Source organism: Eimeria tenella, genomic scaffold (genome assembly GCF_000499545.2).
Source record: "Eimeria tenella Houghton genomic scaffold, Eth_scaff15, whole genome shotgun sequence".
NCBI lineage: Eukaryota > Apicomplexa > Conoidasida > Eucoccidiorida > Eimeriidae > Eimeria > Eimeria tenella.
Genome location: NW_013541522.1, coordinates 102,042 through 117,679, shown reverse-complemented (window position 1 = coordinate 117,679; position 15,638 = coordinate 102,042). Strand labels below are relative to the sequence as shown.

At 52.5% G+C, this 15,638-nt stretch overlaps 3 protein-coding genes across 3 annotated transcripts; 2 read left to right on the top strand and 1 right to left on the bottom strand.

The window, feature by feature from the left end:
• Positions 1-3,611: 3,611 nt before the first annotated feature.
• On the top strand, positions 3,612-5,588 carry ETH_00030030 (uncharacterized protein; the record flags this gene model as incomplete). The annotated part of the gene is made up of 5 exons (XM_013373468.1): positions 3,612-3,744; positions 4,187-4,332; positions 4,512-4,676; positions 5,100-5,245; positions 5,528-5,588. 5 exons carry the CDS (start codon positions 3,612-3,614, stop codon positions 5,586-5,588), a joined length of 651 nt encoding a protein of 216 aa, XP_013228922.1.
• Positions 5,589-6,559: 971 nt separating this feature from the next.
• On the bottom strand, positions 6,560-8,284 carry ETH_00030025 (rna 3' terminal phosphate cyclase, putative; the record flags this gene model as incomplete). The annotated part of the gene is made up of 2 exons (XM_013373467.1): positions 6,560-6,814; positions 6,923-8,284. The coding sequence occupies 2 exons, from the start codon at positions 8,282-8,284 to the stop codon at positions 6,560-6,562; spliced, it is 1,617 nt and encodes a 538-aa protein (XP_013228921.1).
• An 869-nt stretch (positions 8,285-9,153) lies between these two features.
• On the top strand, positions 9,154-15,015 carry ETH_00030020 (WD-40 repeat protein, putative; the record flags this gene model as incomplete). The annotated part of the gene is made up of 12 exons (XM_013373466.1): positions 9,154-10,056; positions 10,290-10,952; positions 11,184-11,303; positions 11,603-11,687; positions 11,822-11,957; positions 12,166-12,428; positions 12,806-12,978; positions 13,160-13,579; positions 13,754-14,023; positions 14,209-14,378; positions 14,499-14,580; positions 14,854-15,015. The coding sequence occupies 12 exons, from the start codon at positions 9,154-9,156 to the stop codon at positions 15,013-15,015; spliced, it is 3,447 nt and encodes a 1,148-aa protein (XP_013228920.1).
• Positions 15,016-15,638: the final 623 nt, after the last annotated feature.

Below are 15,638 nucleotides of genomic sequence, written 5' to 3'. Positions count from 1 at the left end.
CGAGAGGGCACCACTCTGCATTAGTCCCAAATGCCAGTAGCCTCTGGAATATCATCTCATTCAGAAGAATAGACTTAGAGCAAAGCGTTTGCTGTGTTGATTCTGTGCCTGAACAAGTCCATGAAATGCACGTTTGAAAGTGTGTAGCGTGCGGGAGGAAGCAGCGTGTCTCAGGGCTAAGGGCCATCCGTCGTAGTCTAGGTGGTTAGGATACGCGGCTCTCACCCGCGCGACCCGGGTTCAAGTCCCGGCGACGGAACTTCTGTCCGACTACCTCCCGTAATTCGTTTGGACACTGATGTCCGTGGATTTGTGGAAGGACCCCCCCTGTCCCGCACTGCATTTGGTGCCTAGTAACTCTTGCGGTCTGTAGCAAACACTCGCCTTCGGTCCTACGCGCTGGAGTTGGCCAGCCCCAAATTGACAAGAAGCTGCGAGTAAATGCCGAAGTTTTGTTTGTCAGGGCACTGTATAACATGCTCTACAGCTGATTGGGAACTCTTTTTGAAAAGTTGTGAGTCTCTGGCTCCTAGCGCAAAATGGAGGTTCGGAGCATGTCTTGCGCGTAGTTGACGCGCATATTCGCGACCGCCTGCTGGCACCCGCAGCCAGCAGTTGCTCAGTGCTGCTATACAAAGCGCCAATACAAGGTGTAAAACGCTGAGAAATAAAGCTGCGCAGAAGCAAGTCCACAAGAATACTCTTACGTGCTCCTCTCTCCGTCTAACCTACAACAGCCGTAGTGCTCAAGCAGAAAACTTGTAAAACCGAGCACCGCAACGAGCACCGGATCTGCATTGACCGCTACAGCATCTGCCACAGCTACAAGCAAGGCATAATTCAACTACGTAACTGTTCTTTGCTGAATTCGCGTTCAGACTCAAGTCAGAAAGACACGGGCGCACGGCTTGGAGCTTGCTGAGACCATTTGCATGTCTCAGCCGAGCCGTTGAGTATATAGAGACAGCTTTTAACCATATAACACCTGAATTCTCACGGCGGTCTACTTTAGCGTCGCATATATATGCTCACGCTGCCACTGGGTGCTTGCCAAGACTCCGCACCAAAATCTACCTCAACAAAACATTCGTACAAAACTGATCGAACGCAGTACGTGCTCCTGAATTTGCTCGAGTGGGTCACCAGCAAAAATGCCCTCTTTGTATGCGCAAGAGATGAATATGCATTCAAACCAGTTCAAGGCATCTCCTTCGTCACATACACACAGCCGCCCTTAGCATGCTTATGAGACCCAATAAGACAAACTTTCGAGGGTTACCTTGAGCGCCTTCCTCACTGGGGTGAGTTCGATGCGCCGTTTGCGCTACTTAGGCACGCTGTCACGTTTTCAGCGTTCTACGACTTCGTGAAAAAAGCGTAGGTCGCGGGTGAGTGGGCTCGCAACTCGCTCGCGCAGTAAGCGTCGCAGGGCTATGGATTCGTCAGATGCAAATCTGGCAGTGAAAGGTCTTCAGCTACACGTCCACGACCTGAAGTGTTAAGACGGACAAACTGCAGGGCGCCATCCCTTTGAAGCAGGCTCCTGAGACAGCGCGAGCTGACAGCACGTGAGCTACAGTCCACTTTCGTTGAGCTTCCGTAGTACAGTCAGTTTAATTCTCAGTGTTATAGTTGAACTGAGGGGAAATACGACGATGCAGCTATGTTCAGCAGCCTCAGTAAATACGCTGACGCCGCCCAGTGGGTATCTATCGAAGGGCTCAGCGTAGAAAAAGGGAGCTTCGCATTCAGTGGTAAGTTCCTGCCGAATGTTCCATCACGTCTCGCTAGCGCTTGTGGAATTGAGGCTGCGCCTAAAGTAGAAGCCAACTCAGCATGGAATTGCACACCCGATAACGGAACCAGGCTTTTGCTAAGGAGGCGCTTGTTGTGCATACTTGACACTGTAGGATCTACATAGTTCCGCAGTGAAAGGGCAGTTAACAAAGGCAAGTTATTAGCAGAATGTGTGTATGGAGTAGGCGGCGGAGACATCGCTTTCGCTCGTGAGGACGTGCGGATATTAGGTTGGGTGAAACGGAGCGGGAAATCGGTGCGCTACTCGTTTCTTCAGGAAAGCTGAGCAGTTGAGCGTCTTGCGCTGTTCAGCATTGTCGAAAATGCGGTGGAGAAGCCTTGAGCTCCTATCTCCATTCCTCGATCAAACGAATTTGCGCCCTACACTGCAGGACTGAGGCGCTGAGCTAGTGCCTTCAGGGTTGGTCCAAGTGACTCGTTTGTTTTCCTAAAACGCACGGTTTTAATCCACGTCGTGCAGCTGGTCAGCTGACGCGACCAAAAGCTCAATGTTAATCCATCGCAGTGCCGAACTTTCGTAGTAAAGGACTTGCTTTAATTTTTTGTCGCGTACTTTCGGCAGATCATATGATCATTGGAAACGCACCGGCATTTTGGAAAAATTGTGAGATCCTGGGAGTGCTCACTTCGTCGAGCAGTATAGTGGCCCCGTTTTGGCCGTTTGGTGGAAGTGGGTTTCTTGTCTCAGCGGAGAGAAGATTTGTATCTTCGCGTGAGACTTAGGATCATCGTGGAGTTCGGAACACTGATGAGGCATTGAGAGCGTTGTTTGCATAGACCTAATAGTTCACTTGCATTGTCATCATGGTTCTAAATTGGGAGAGTACTCCAACACATGGATCTATGAGTGAGCCCTACGTATCCGTTGGCTTGCATTTGCACTCCTGCTTGCTTTCTGCAGACTTGTCATGAAGGAGGAGGGACTTCCCTTGTGTGCATTTGCTTTGCGCAGCGGAAATACTTCAGGTGTACAATGCAGCACAATCCCTACTTTCATGACGGGAAAGCCTTTGAGCAGTTCGCGTAACTCGCCACTACCCTGGACTGCATGTGACTCGATGAATTTCGTAGGCTATGGCAGAACGAACCTCTAAAAACATAGATCCATATTTGCGCTCCTCTGTGTTTCCTCGACTACTTCAAAACCTTCCTCCCCCCTCAACTTGTCGACGCTAGGTTCAGCAGTACGACAGCAGACTGCAGTTAGGCATTTTATCAGGAAAACATTCGGTGGGACTAGATAACACCAATGATACAGTCTAGTCAGGGCACTTAGGAACCGCAGCCCCTAGCCGGGGGAGTCCCTGCGCTTGGGTTATTGCTCGGTCACCAGACACTCAAGCTGTTCTAGGCGCAAAAATAAATTTCTAAAGTATCTGATTTTAGGTGTGCGCAGTACATGTTTAGTTTTCTACGATTTGGAAGAGTAGGCAGTCTCCTCCACTGACCACACATTGTCCCTTACTTCCCTGTTGCTTTCGCAATCGTTGAGCCTAGCTGAGGGGCATGCAAAGAAAAGAAAGCTGTTGTAGCGTCAAGAAAACTAAAGTATACACAATTCTGGAATCCGCATTATAAATTGATCCATTCTGTTGTGGTGGATTATCTCAAATTTGCATGAATCAGCCTCCGAGCCAGCGGTCCTGCTGGCTAAGCGCCCAGTGGGCTGTTGCTTCGGCTGCTACGGCCTTCAGAAGAGGGTTATGCTTCTGCCACATTTATTTTTCTTCCCTAGCAGCAGGTAATATTAATTTTTCACAATCTAATTCCCTTTTCACTCACATTTTCTCAAGATGCTGCCTCAGTACTGCTCTCCCTACAATGCCGAGAAGCGCCGTTTTAATGAGGAGCAGATTCTCGCTGCGGGTGGCAAGGAAGGCGCCGCTGCCCCAGCAATGCCAATGCCACCTGCCTACAGAGATATGGGTAAGAGAGGCCTTTTCAAATAGAGCCTAATTCCGTTAAATGCTTCCTACGCCAGAGACCACTCGCGAAAAATACGACCAAGTTATCCACACCAAGTACTTTCAACAGCTAGTTCGAGCTGGAGAGCGCGAGCCTTACGAGTTTAGTGCATAGATATTATCAATAGGCAAGATGAAGGTTATTTACAGGGAGATGCCGCTGGTCGCCTGTTGACAGTGCCGCATAGTGTGAAGTCTGCACCTTGCAGCGTTCTCCAGGTCATACATAGTGTTCCCGTTGCTGGCCAAGCTTTCGTCCCCCCGATATCCTCGTCCTCTATTTCATGCAACAGTTCGGCAGGAGCACAAGTTTAGTTTGCATGTTACACCTACGGTTTGTATTCAGTAGAAGTGAGATTTTAGGAGGATAGGGTTTAGGCTGTGTTATTGTTGTGCTGCTGTAGACCTAATTCTGTTCCCGGAGGGCAGCCTGAAGGACTCAAATGGCAACGTGGTGTCCCAGCAGCACCTCATAGGCAAATCTGTTGGACTTTATTTTGCCGATGGCAGCAGCCCGAAGTGCAGCAGCTTCCTGCCGTTCCTTCTCCAGGTGGGACAGTGTTTAGCCTGACCATGTACCTGTCGCTCCGCCGTAAACGAGGAGTCCAGTAGCTAAGCCTTCGAATCTATTGCCCAAGGCCTGCTACAGCTGCAGAATGAGCAGTCCACTGAAGTGTGTTGAATGAAGTTCCCTCCTGCTACTTCTACCGGTGTTGTTCCTCTGTACAGTTTTACCGCACGGTCAACGAGGGAGGCTCTCACCAGAAGATCGAAGTGGTTTTCGTGTCAGCGGACAAGGACGAAAGGGCTTTTCAAGATCACGTTAAGCACATGCCTTGGCTCGTCATTGACTTCAACGACCCCCTGAGAACGATCTTGCTCAGACACTTCAGGGTAAGCGTTAGTGCTCCGTTTACTACGCTTTAGCTTATCTATGGAAAACAGAGCGTGCTGCCGTTCGCTTTTTACGTGCCGATGGCTTCAGTGTGGCGTGAAGGACATACTGGTCAGCTCCTTTAGACTAAGGCTTGGGGCATAGCATTGGGTTTCTGTTCTAGGCTTTGCAGCAGCTAGCAACACGCTTTTACTTTTTCTTGTTTTACCCGGGGAATGCTGTCGCCATGCTATTGTAAAACACTTCGCGAGCCGCTAGCCAAAAAGCAGCGAATTCTCATAAGCTTGAATCGCTACTTGTGTTTCTCCACCTCTTGTGCAAAAGTATGTCAATACTGGGCCTTATTTTTTTTCATTTCCTGTTCATGTATCTAGGTGTGCCCACTCCTTTTTCCTTTTGCATCTGTCTCTGTGTGTCCGCAGGTTGAGAAGGAAGCTAGTGTGCCCACCCAAGGCCAGGGCCCTCGCGCTGGCGTCCCCTCCTTGGTAGTTGTTGGCTCTGACGGGCGGGACGCCCAGTTCCTCCAAGTTAGTGGGGGCAGAGACGAAGGAGAGCGAGCCTTGCTCAGGTCAGCCACTAATGCACATAGCTAGCTGTATGTATGAGTAGATAGCTAGTGGACCAGCAGGCGAACTATAGACAGTCAGGAGTGGCCTCATTATGGCCTTCTGCTGAGGCTCAAGCTGTGGTAGGGCGCAGTTCCTTCAGCGCACTTACTATAGGCCCAAGATGTGGTAAGGTGCAGTTCCTTCAGCACATTTATCATAGTTGGGGTGCAGCAGCACGAACAGGGGACAGCTTGTACACAGCTGGCGTGTCACTCGGCTATCTGTGTTTCTCCGCATTGCAGATGGGACTGGAGAAACACGAAGTTTGGAGCTGACCGGTTTCTTGTGCGTCGTGAAGGCTAAGTGCCTAGGTAGCTTAGTAGCTACCCAAACAGCTAGTAAAGCCACCCCTTTGCAGCTAGTTAAGCGGACTCAGCTAGCTAGCCAGCATCTAGTTGGGTTGCATTGTTCATTAAGAGGGACCCGCCCTTACCGCTCATATGTAGCTGGGGCAGAAACAGCCCCAGTTGCAGTAGTGATTGCAGCAAACAGACGCAGCGGGAGCAGCAGAAGTAGCAGCAGCAGCATGCTGCTACAGTAGCAAGAACCCGTACCAGCAGCTGCAGCAGCAAGAACCCGTAGCAGCAGCTGCCCGCTGCAGCGGCAGCAGCTGGGGGGAAGCTGATGTAACATCTGACGTTTTTTACGTAAACGAAATCCGTCAAAAATGGCATCCAAACCAATAAGCAAAAACAGGCACAAGCAGACGCTGAAAGCGACGGGCAAGCACGAAGAATAGAGAGTGAAGTAATGAGAGATTGGGGAGAAGACGAACAAATGCGTTCGCACACGCATAGAGGGAGGGATTGACAAACAAATATAAAGCTGTTGCGTTTTTCTATTCTCCGTCTGTGCCACCGCTACCCAAAAGCAAACAGGTGCAGGCAAAGACCATCACTCTACTCTTGCTGACTTTTGGGACTATGGCAAAGAAAATAAGTCCCGAAATTCACCAAGAACTGACTGGGAAACGATCAAAAAGGGTAGGGCGACCGACGGGCAAAGGCAGACAGACACTGCCAGCGAGGCTAACGAAGGAACGGAAATGCTAAAGGAGCAAGATGTGCAGCGGGGCGGCACGTATGCGCGTACAAAGAAGCACTTACTGAACTTATGAAAACAAGGAGCCAAAGGAGGCACGGTGTTTGGCGGCAGTTCCCTAGCTAGACAGCTGGGCAGCAAACTAGCTGTTTAAAAAAGCAGTCACCAGCGGGCCGCTCGTGAAGGCGGCACAGACAGCACCGCTCCCGCAGGAGCAGCTGCAGTAGCCACTGCTAGAAGCTGCTAACGTTCGTGTTCTTATAGCCAATACCGACGCAGCTAGCGAGTACTTGAGGAGCCCACGAAAGGTCTAGGGGCTCGTCGCGCTCAGTGTTGGAGGAATTCTCATCATCTTCGTCTGAATGCTGTTGCTGAAGTTGCTCCTTCGTTCCCTGCTCCTGCTGCTCAAAAGTAAAGGCAACTCCAAAGAAGTCCCGCAGCAGCCGCAGAAAACCAACAGTTGATGGAGTCAAGCGAGAGAGCAAAACCTGAAAACAAAGATGTACACTCTAAGCTTTATCCACTATTTTACACAGACCTCCTCAGAGTCTGGCATTCGTGCATATATCTGGCTTGAGGGTTGCACCTGAACTCACCTTCGACGGGGCATGGTCACCGGCTAGTGCAGCAAACAACAGAGCCATCTTCTGGCCGCGTGGGGGCACAGCGCCTCCTAGCAGCAGCTGCAGTAGTAACAGCCTCGCCACACGCAATCCCAGTTGCTCCTCTGGAGTAGTTAGTGTTGCTTTTGTTGATGCCACTGCTTCTGTTGCAGCTTCAGCCTGCAGCAGGTGCTGTAGCTTGACATTGCCTGTCGACCGGGAAGCTGCTGCCACTGTATCAGCGACACTTGGTGGTGCTGCTGCTGCATCTGTTGCTGCTACTGGGTCCAGGAACATTGCGTCCCCCGCTGCCCTGCAGCCTCCCTTTATATTCTCAGCCACCAGAACCATCCCCATAGCAGCAACTTTACTGGACTTGAGTTTTTGCTTCTGCTCCTGCAACAGTTGTTGCAGCTGGTGCTGCTGCGTGTCACCTTTGCCTTCCGCAGCAGCAGCAGCCACTGCTGCTGCTGTTTTGATGCCGCCGCCCCCTGTTTTTAATGCGTCCTCAACGTACACCCAAACGTCAGGGAGCAGCATGTTGAGGAGGCCCCTAGCTGCAGAAACGGCGCGTCGCGGGAATGCAGCAGAAGCTCCAGCCACAAAAGCCACTCCCCTAACACGTTTGAAGGGAGCAGAAGCAACAGCACCCGCAAGGGTAAATGGTTGCAAATCTCCGCGCGCCACTTCTGGCCCCTTGAACGTAATAACGCCAAAGGGAGAGCCTGGAAGCCCCCTGCAGTGTACCTTTATCTCTGGAGGAGAAGCAGCAGCAGCAGCAGCAACTGCACCGCCCGACTGCTTCAGCAGCTGCTGCAGCAGCGGGATCTGCTGCAGCCGCAGGAAGTCTACAGAAGCGTCTGCTGCAGCTGCATCAGTTACGCCACGTAGCAGGACAGACATTCTATATTTGCAGAAGGGGGCAAGGTACAGCAGCGGCTCGAGGTAGTAGCTGATGCCTCTGCTTTCGTGACAGTTGTGCACCACAGGCGCAGCAGCAGCAACAGCAGCAGCATTGGACTGGCCTACTGCTGTGTGGGTTGCTGCAGCACGCACCCCCAGCAGCAACCCCGGCCGGAATCGCAGCGACGTCCCCGTCGGGTGTATGTAAACCTCAGATCCTTCCGTAACCTTGCACAGCAGTCTAATAAAGCTGGCTTCGTGCTGCTGCAGCCCAGGTAGGGCGGCAGCGGCTCCATCAGTGGCAGCAATAACAGAAGGATTTTCCCGAATGTGCCTCACCCAAATGTCCTTACCGGACAAAATTGACAAACAAAGACGCTCCCGTAGGCAGTTGTGACCCTCATAGACAAGCGCAGCCGGCGCTGCTGCACCATTATAGGAGTCCTGAACCATTGCTGCTGCTACTGCTGCTGCTGCTACTGTGGTCCGTATGGCCGTCTTTGCGGGTTTTGGCGCTTGTGGCGTAGCGCTTTAGATGACAAACAGCCTCAGGCCGACCAAAATGTACCTCGATGCTGTCGAGGTGTCTAGGCACTGCAACGTATGGAACAGTAGTTGCTGCACCCTTCGCTGCAACTGCTGTTGCGGCCGCTGCTACGCTGAAGGTGCCTGCCCGCCTGTAAAATCAACAACAGTTGTCGCAGGCCGCAGTTAGGTGTGTTGGCTGATTAATGCTTACTCAGAAAAGTAAAAATATCGAAGGAAGATGCCATTAGACACTGAGAAGGCTGCATGGAGCCCTGTATCGTATGTATAAGCACTAGACCTTCGACTTCAAGATCCATCACAGCCTACACAGGCCAAGACGCCAAAGGTTTTTTTTCTAATTTGCTGGGAAGATATTTTACAGCAGGCGATAATTGTACTACGTCGAACCTGCTGCTGCTGTCTCTGCGGGGCTACCATCGAGGCCCCACGCATGTATTACTCGGCTTCCTGGATACTACTGCTAAGGCCCGGTATCTAGAGGCTAAGTGCCCAACGTTTTACTTAATTTCTTGAAAGTGTAAGCTGGGTGGGCGTTATATAACGGCTTAGCACTGCCGCAAACACACCCGAACTCCTTGCAGGAAAAGCCGAAGTAGCAGCAAGGAAGCATCGGCCATGCTGGAGGACTGCCCAGCAGCAGAAGCAGAATCAGTTGCAAAAGCATACGCGCGTAGAGTCCTCTCAGCTGCAACAAGTAGGCCGAGCAGGGCAAACGAAGACGCATCTACTACAGCAACGTTTCACATGCATCCTCATCAGCAGCCGTTGCAGCAATGGTTAAGGCCTACCTCAACTATGAGCATTCTGCTGCTTTTGGCTTAACAGCCACACCAACGGCCAACCTGCAGCTGCTCCCAGGCGTGGGGCCCCACGGCAGTAGTAGCACAAACAGCGATTTGGTTTGGTGCTGCTGTGGCAGCGAGGCGGTGCTGTGGCACACGCAGCAGCGGCAGCGGCTGCTGCGGCTACGGGTACCCCCAGTAGTGACTCCAGATGGAGATGTCGAGGGGTTCAGACAGCATGCCACAGTTGTGGCAGCAGCAGAAGCTGCTGCTGCTGTTGCCGTTGGCTACAGCGACGGCAGCATCCGTATCTGGTCAGTGGACACTACAGCAGCTGCTGCGGCAGTGCTACTGCAGCAGCAGCCCGAGATAGGGCCACCAACCCTCGAGCTGCAAGGACATAGAGGCAATGTGAACGCACTGCAATGGGCGGCGAGCAGCAGCAGCGCCATCAACAACGGCGGCGGAAGCAGTAGCAATAGAGAAGATTTGCTGTTGTCAGGGGGTTCAGATGGAGACATCATTGTGTGGGATGTGGAGAGCGGCAGCGGCCGCTGCCGCCTACGTGGCCACACACAGCCAGTCACTGCGCTGCTAGCACTGCAGCCCAATGCAGTGGCAGCCGCAGCAGACGCCCCAGAAGTGGGCAATGGAAATGCACCGGAGGAACAGCGGAGCAAGAAACGCAAGGAGCCTGCCTCTCGCGAAGCGGAAGGCACCAGCAACTCAAGCAGCAGCAGCAGCAGCAGCAACAGCGGCAGTTTGCTGCTGGTTAGCGGGTCGAAGGACGGCCTCATCAAAATATGGGATGTCTGTCTGCAGATGTGTCTTTACACGGCAGTGGAAGCTGCAGAGGCTGCGGAAGTGTGGGCAATAGCAGCCAACACGTGTCAGGTGACCCTGTGCTGTTGTTGCTGTTGGGCTGTCTGCTGTGGTTGTCTGCGACTTTCTTCTTGCAAGCGCGGTTAATTGTGCTGCTGCGCCTTCTGCTCCTGCTGCTGCTGCTGCTCTCGTCGCTGCGCCGTTCGGCGCGGCTTCCCCTATCCCACCACTGCTTGCCAGTGCGCGTGTTAGGCGCTCTACGCACCGGGTTTCCCAGTTTAGATTTCTGTGCTCGGTGCCTGCAGACTCGTCTTTTTGTGGGCGGAGGAGACTACAAGGTTCGGGTTTTTGCCCTGCACTTAACGCCGCCAGCAGAAACAGCAGCAGCAGCAGGAGCAGCAGGTGTGGAAGCAGCAGCAGCACAAAGCATCTGGGCCATGACTACATACTTGGGGTCTGTACACCCCAACCGTAGCAGCAAAAAGCAGCGTATCCGCCAGTTGCAGTTTGTGCCGAGTGGAGAGCCCCTTTCTGCAGCTGCAGCCACAGCAGCAGCAGTAGCAGCAAGCCCACCGGTGCTTGCTGGAGGCCTGCTGCTATGCTGCAGCGGAGGGTCTCGCATTGTTGATGTGTTCCGCTGCTACAATGCAGCTGAGCAGCAGCAGCAACAACAAAAGAGAGAGAGGCGGTTGCTGCAGAGACTTAAGAAGAAACAGAAACAGCAAGAGGAGCAGGATAGCCACGATGCAAATCAGCAGCAGCAGGCCGGCGTGGAGGAGGAAGAGCAGCAGCAGCGGTTCGGTGAAGTGCTGTTTGTGGGCTCGCTGCATGCTGATGCGTCAATAAAAGGATTCCACGCTCGCGTGGCCAGCAGCAGGAGTCACATGTGTGTCCGCATTTGCCTAAACCTCAGCAACAACTCGCTGGAGCTGTGGAAAGCAAATCCAGTGCTGCTGCGCAAGCACAGCGTAAGTGGCACACGGTAAACAGTAGATCGTATGCCCTAAGGTGCGACCTTAGTTCGTTTTCTAACTCTGAAGGATATGGCGTCTAGGGCCCCCACCGGTTTTCCCAGCGTTTCAGCATCACCTGTTCCTTTGTCGCCGTGCGACATCGCACTGAGGCGCAGGTTGAAGAGTTCGGGACTCACCATTAAGGGCTTGCGGCCTAGAGCTTGGTGTATCTGTGGATCTGTGCAGCTGGACTCTGAGGCCGCGTTTGAACGGGTGTCTTTCATATCCTCTGGAGGGCACGCGGGACAAATGAGAAGTCTGAGCATATCGCATGACGACGGATATATCCTGTCGACGGCTGATGAGGTCTGCCGCAGCTACACTGATGGTGCTGCTGCATTGTTGCTGCTGCACGTGCTACGGCCTTGCTGGTTTTGCTGCGGCAGTCTTGCTGCGACTGCTGCTGCGGCCTGGCTGCCGTGTTATTTATATCGGGGCTACCGTTTCATGAGCTGCTGCTGCAACTGACAGCTTTGTTGTGGCTGCTGGTGCTTCTGGAGAATTTTCGACAATCTTAAGTAGGCCAAATTTCTTTCTATGCAAGGAATCAGTAGTGCACTATGGCAGAGTTCTCAGAGTGACATATTGTTTGACGCTCTTTTTAGGGAGCCAAGATTTGGAATGTTACGAGAGCGCGCTGTGTAAAGACGCTGCCGTGTGAAGAGCCGCAGTGCGGTTTCGTTGTGGCCGGTAAGAGCTCAGTTTTTCCGGGTGCAAGGCTTAAACGTCACGATTTGTCGAGCATATCAAAGTCCACGGTGACAGCCCAAGAACTGAGGCTGTAAGATGAGGTTTCGGGGTTGACAGTCAGAGTTTGTGCGCAGGTAATGAACATATCGTGCTAGGATGCAGGAACGGGCAGCTGGTGCTCTTTGACTTGGGGGCTGCCGCCTTGCTGCAGCGGACAGAAGCACATGCAGCAGCAATCAATGCACTAGCTGAACATCCCAAGCACACTGGGTACGTCTAAACTCCACAAGCCAACGCTGTAAACAGTATTACCAAGTGAGAGACCTGAAGAACACGTACACAGCCGTCGTCCTGAACGAGGCTGCAAAACTGTCCCATGGGCAGAGAGCGCCTAGCCACGGGGCAGCGGTGTCAGCAGCGGCTGTTGCAAAACTGGTAACATTTTGCAAGCCGTCGCTACTTGTTGCTGCTGCTGCAGATTTGCGTCAGCGTCTAGTGATAGGACGGTTAAGTTGTTTGCGTTTTACCTGGAAGACATTGACAGTGCCTTCTCAGGGAAAAAGAAAGAGAAACAGCAGCAGCACCACGAACAAGAACAACAACAGCAGCAAGTTTGTGTCCGTTGCGAAGGCTCGTTCTCTGTGCCTGACGAAGCTCTAGATGTAGCATTCGACCCCGCTGGCAATTTGCTGATCGTTGCTCTCATTGATCATACTATACTCGTGCTTCATGCAGACACAGGTGCACTACCAGCTGCTGCTGGTACCGCCGTTACTGGAGTTTCAACAACGTGTTGCTGCTGGCAGTGTAGCAATCTACTGTTGCTTTCATTTCAAGCTAAGCTCTCCTTCACAAAGCAAGCAACAGAAAAAGCAGCCGTCGCCGCTAATGATCGTATTGCTCAAGGGGCCAAAAGTGGAACTGTTGTTTTCACGTTGCTGTTTGTCGCCGTCAATGTGACTATCTAGCAGTGCACAATGCGCTCCCTCGCCCGATGCTTGCACTGCTGCTTCTGTTATATTGTTTGTCTGCCCTATTTGTGCTGCCCTGTCCTGTACGGTGAATGCTCTGCGTCTGATTCATTGGCAGTTTTGCTTTTGGTGCTGTTTCCTTTACAGGCCGCATTCGTTTGTCACTATACGGTCACAAGCTGCCAGTAACAAGCATTTCTGTGGCATCATCTGGGGTCTTGTTAGCCTCTGGCTCTGTAGACAAGTCACTTAAAATATGGGGACTAGACTTTGGTGATATACGGAAGAGCTTCAGGGCACACGATGAAGCAATCACAAAAGTAGGGGTATCAACCTGAGGCCCAGGGTTTGGGGTTTGGGTCTCAGGACTAATGCTTCTCTTTGAAGGAATTGAATCCAGAGTTTCATGGCTGAAATGCACGATTTTGGTCGGCAAAGCAGACCTTGGAATTCACCATATCTGGTTCGCTGTTTGTGATTTGCTGTTTGCATCATGCTCAGGTTTCTTTCCTGCCGTTGACTCATTATGTGCTGTCTGTGTCTCTAGACGGCTTTATAAAACAGTGGGATGCAGACCGGCAGGTGTTAATTAAGGTGTTTGCATGTGGAGCTGCCGCGAAGGGAGGAGGACTTGGGGGTGCTCCCCTGCTGGCTTTTTGCTTGTCAGCGGATGGGGACTACGTTTGCTGCTGCGACAGCAGCAGGCAGCTGCACCTATGGCGGCGCACGGAGGAGCAGGTGTTTGCTGAGGAACAGCAGGAGAAGCGATTGCTGCAGCGGCAGCTGCTAGATTCAGAGGGATTCGAAGCAGCAGCGGCAAATACCGCTGCTGCTGCTGCTGCTACTGCAGCCACTGTCGTTCTAGATAGACCTACTAGACGGACAGATGAGGTGTTGAGGACAGCTGACAAACTTATTGAGGTCTGCTGCCATGTTGAGTTGCGCGAGTAGCGGCGCCGCTACTGTAACAGTAACCAACCGAAATCTCAGCTTAACAGCATGCGCGTGTTGTGCTATCAACTGCTGCGTCACAGCACGAGTAGTGATTTCTGCAGCTGCCTATGCGATGTGTGGGTGGTTCCTTGCATTTTTCAGGCGCTGCAAGTAGCGCGTGATCAGTGGTCACAAGACGAGGCTTACGCGGCCTGCTTTCAACGGTGGTCCGACACTGTTGCCCGCGCAGCAAAAAAATCGGGAGGAGCAGCAGCAGCAGCTGCTGCCAACCCCATTCCCGCACCATCGGCCACACGGCCGGAGCTTCTGGGGCGCTCTGCAAACGAGCATTTACTGAAGTGTATATATAGCATTAGAAGTTCGGAGGCAGCAGAAGTGCTGTTGGCCCTTCCTGTGGACTACGCTCTCCAGGTGTGATACTACAGCTGCAGATGTAGCCGCTCTCGCCTGCATCTGCAGCGCCTTGCACTTTTTGGCCTCGGTAGCTAGATAGCCAGTTCATTCGGGTGCACTCTGAACCCGAGCCCGAGCTGCAGCCTCGCATGCCTAGCATTGGAACTAACGCAGAAGTTGCTGCTGCTACTGCTGTTACACAGTTACTGCAGTTCCTGACAGAGTTTTTGGAGAAGGAAGCTGAACGACGAGCTATCCATAACGCACCGGAGGGCAGTGCAGAAGTACCCCAGCAACTGCTGAAGCACGCCGTTCCTGGACCCACAGAGTTAGCGGTGCGCCTAGCGCTACATCTTGTCCAGCTACACTTCAGGTGGGACGAAGCTATAAGCAACAACCACAGCAGCCGTGTAGATGAGTAGAGGCGTCAAAGCAGCTGCAGCAATAGCAACAGGTGCCTCTTTGTGTTGTGGGCTGCGCGATTGGTGCTAAGGCTGTTTATAGCGTCGGAGAAGCACAGGGCTCTTGTCGTCAGACTTCGGTCTGTCGTGAGGCCTTTGCTGCTGCAACAAAGGGTACGGGCTAAAGTCTCTGTTTTCCTTGCGAGTATCTTCCCCATCTCGTTCTCTGCTTGTCTTTGATTGCCTCCGTTTTCGGCTCACCGCGACCTCTACTTGTTTCTCTTCTGGCCTCCCCGTTCTGGCTTTTTGGCCGATTTTATTTTGTTTCCTACTCTTTGTAACTGCCGACCGTGCCATTTTGCGTGCGTGCCGTCACCTGTGTATCGGGAAACATGGGTGCCTAGTCCCCGATGGGTGCTGTTGTCTTTGCTGCTCTTGGTGTCTTAGGATGCCCTGCGGTTTAACGCCGCCGCGATGGGGGTGCTGCTGCGGTACGTGAGCACCAGCAGTCGTGATGCGCTACAGCTGCTGAAGCAGCAAGTGTCAGTCTCAATGGGGCTGCCCAAAAAGAAAAGACACAAAGCAGGCACGGCTATCTCATCCCTCTGAATGAAACTGATGCCCCAAGCTGCATAAACAAATAAAGGGAACTGAGGAAGTCAGTTGTGGGGAGCAGTCGAAAGCACAAACAGCTGCTGCGCCCAGCGGCCCGTGGGCCTTTCTTTCATGACATGAGATGCTCTCTCTCTCTTTTTGTCTCGTTGTGTCTTTGTGTAGCTTTGTGTTTTCCTTGTCTTTTTTGTTTCTACCGTCGATTTCATTTCAAGGCAAGCCAACGAACCGATATACTTTAACTTATGTGAAGTGCCAACTGCAACAGGGCAACAGCAGCAGCAAAAATCGATTAGCTGCAGCCCCTCCTTTCTCCTGCCTTTGTGCTGCTGCTGCATGGCCCGGGAAGTAGACAATCCAAGGACAGCAGAACTGCTACCCTGTATGCACCCCTGGGGGAGCTCCTCACTTTGTTGTGGCAGCAGACGTAAGATTTGTTAGTGCTGCTGCAACTTTTGACACCGCACTGTATAAAGTAGGCAGAGCAACACCACCGCAGAGAAACAAAAGATATTAGTAAACACACGAGCTATGTGAGCACTCCGCCAACCCAATCGTCTTCAACGGGCAGCTCACCACCTGCACCAGCAGCGGACCCTGCTTACGCAACATCGGTTGCT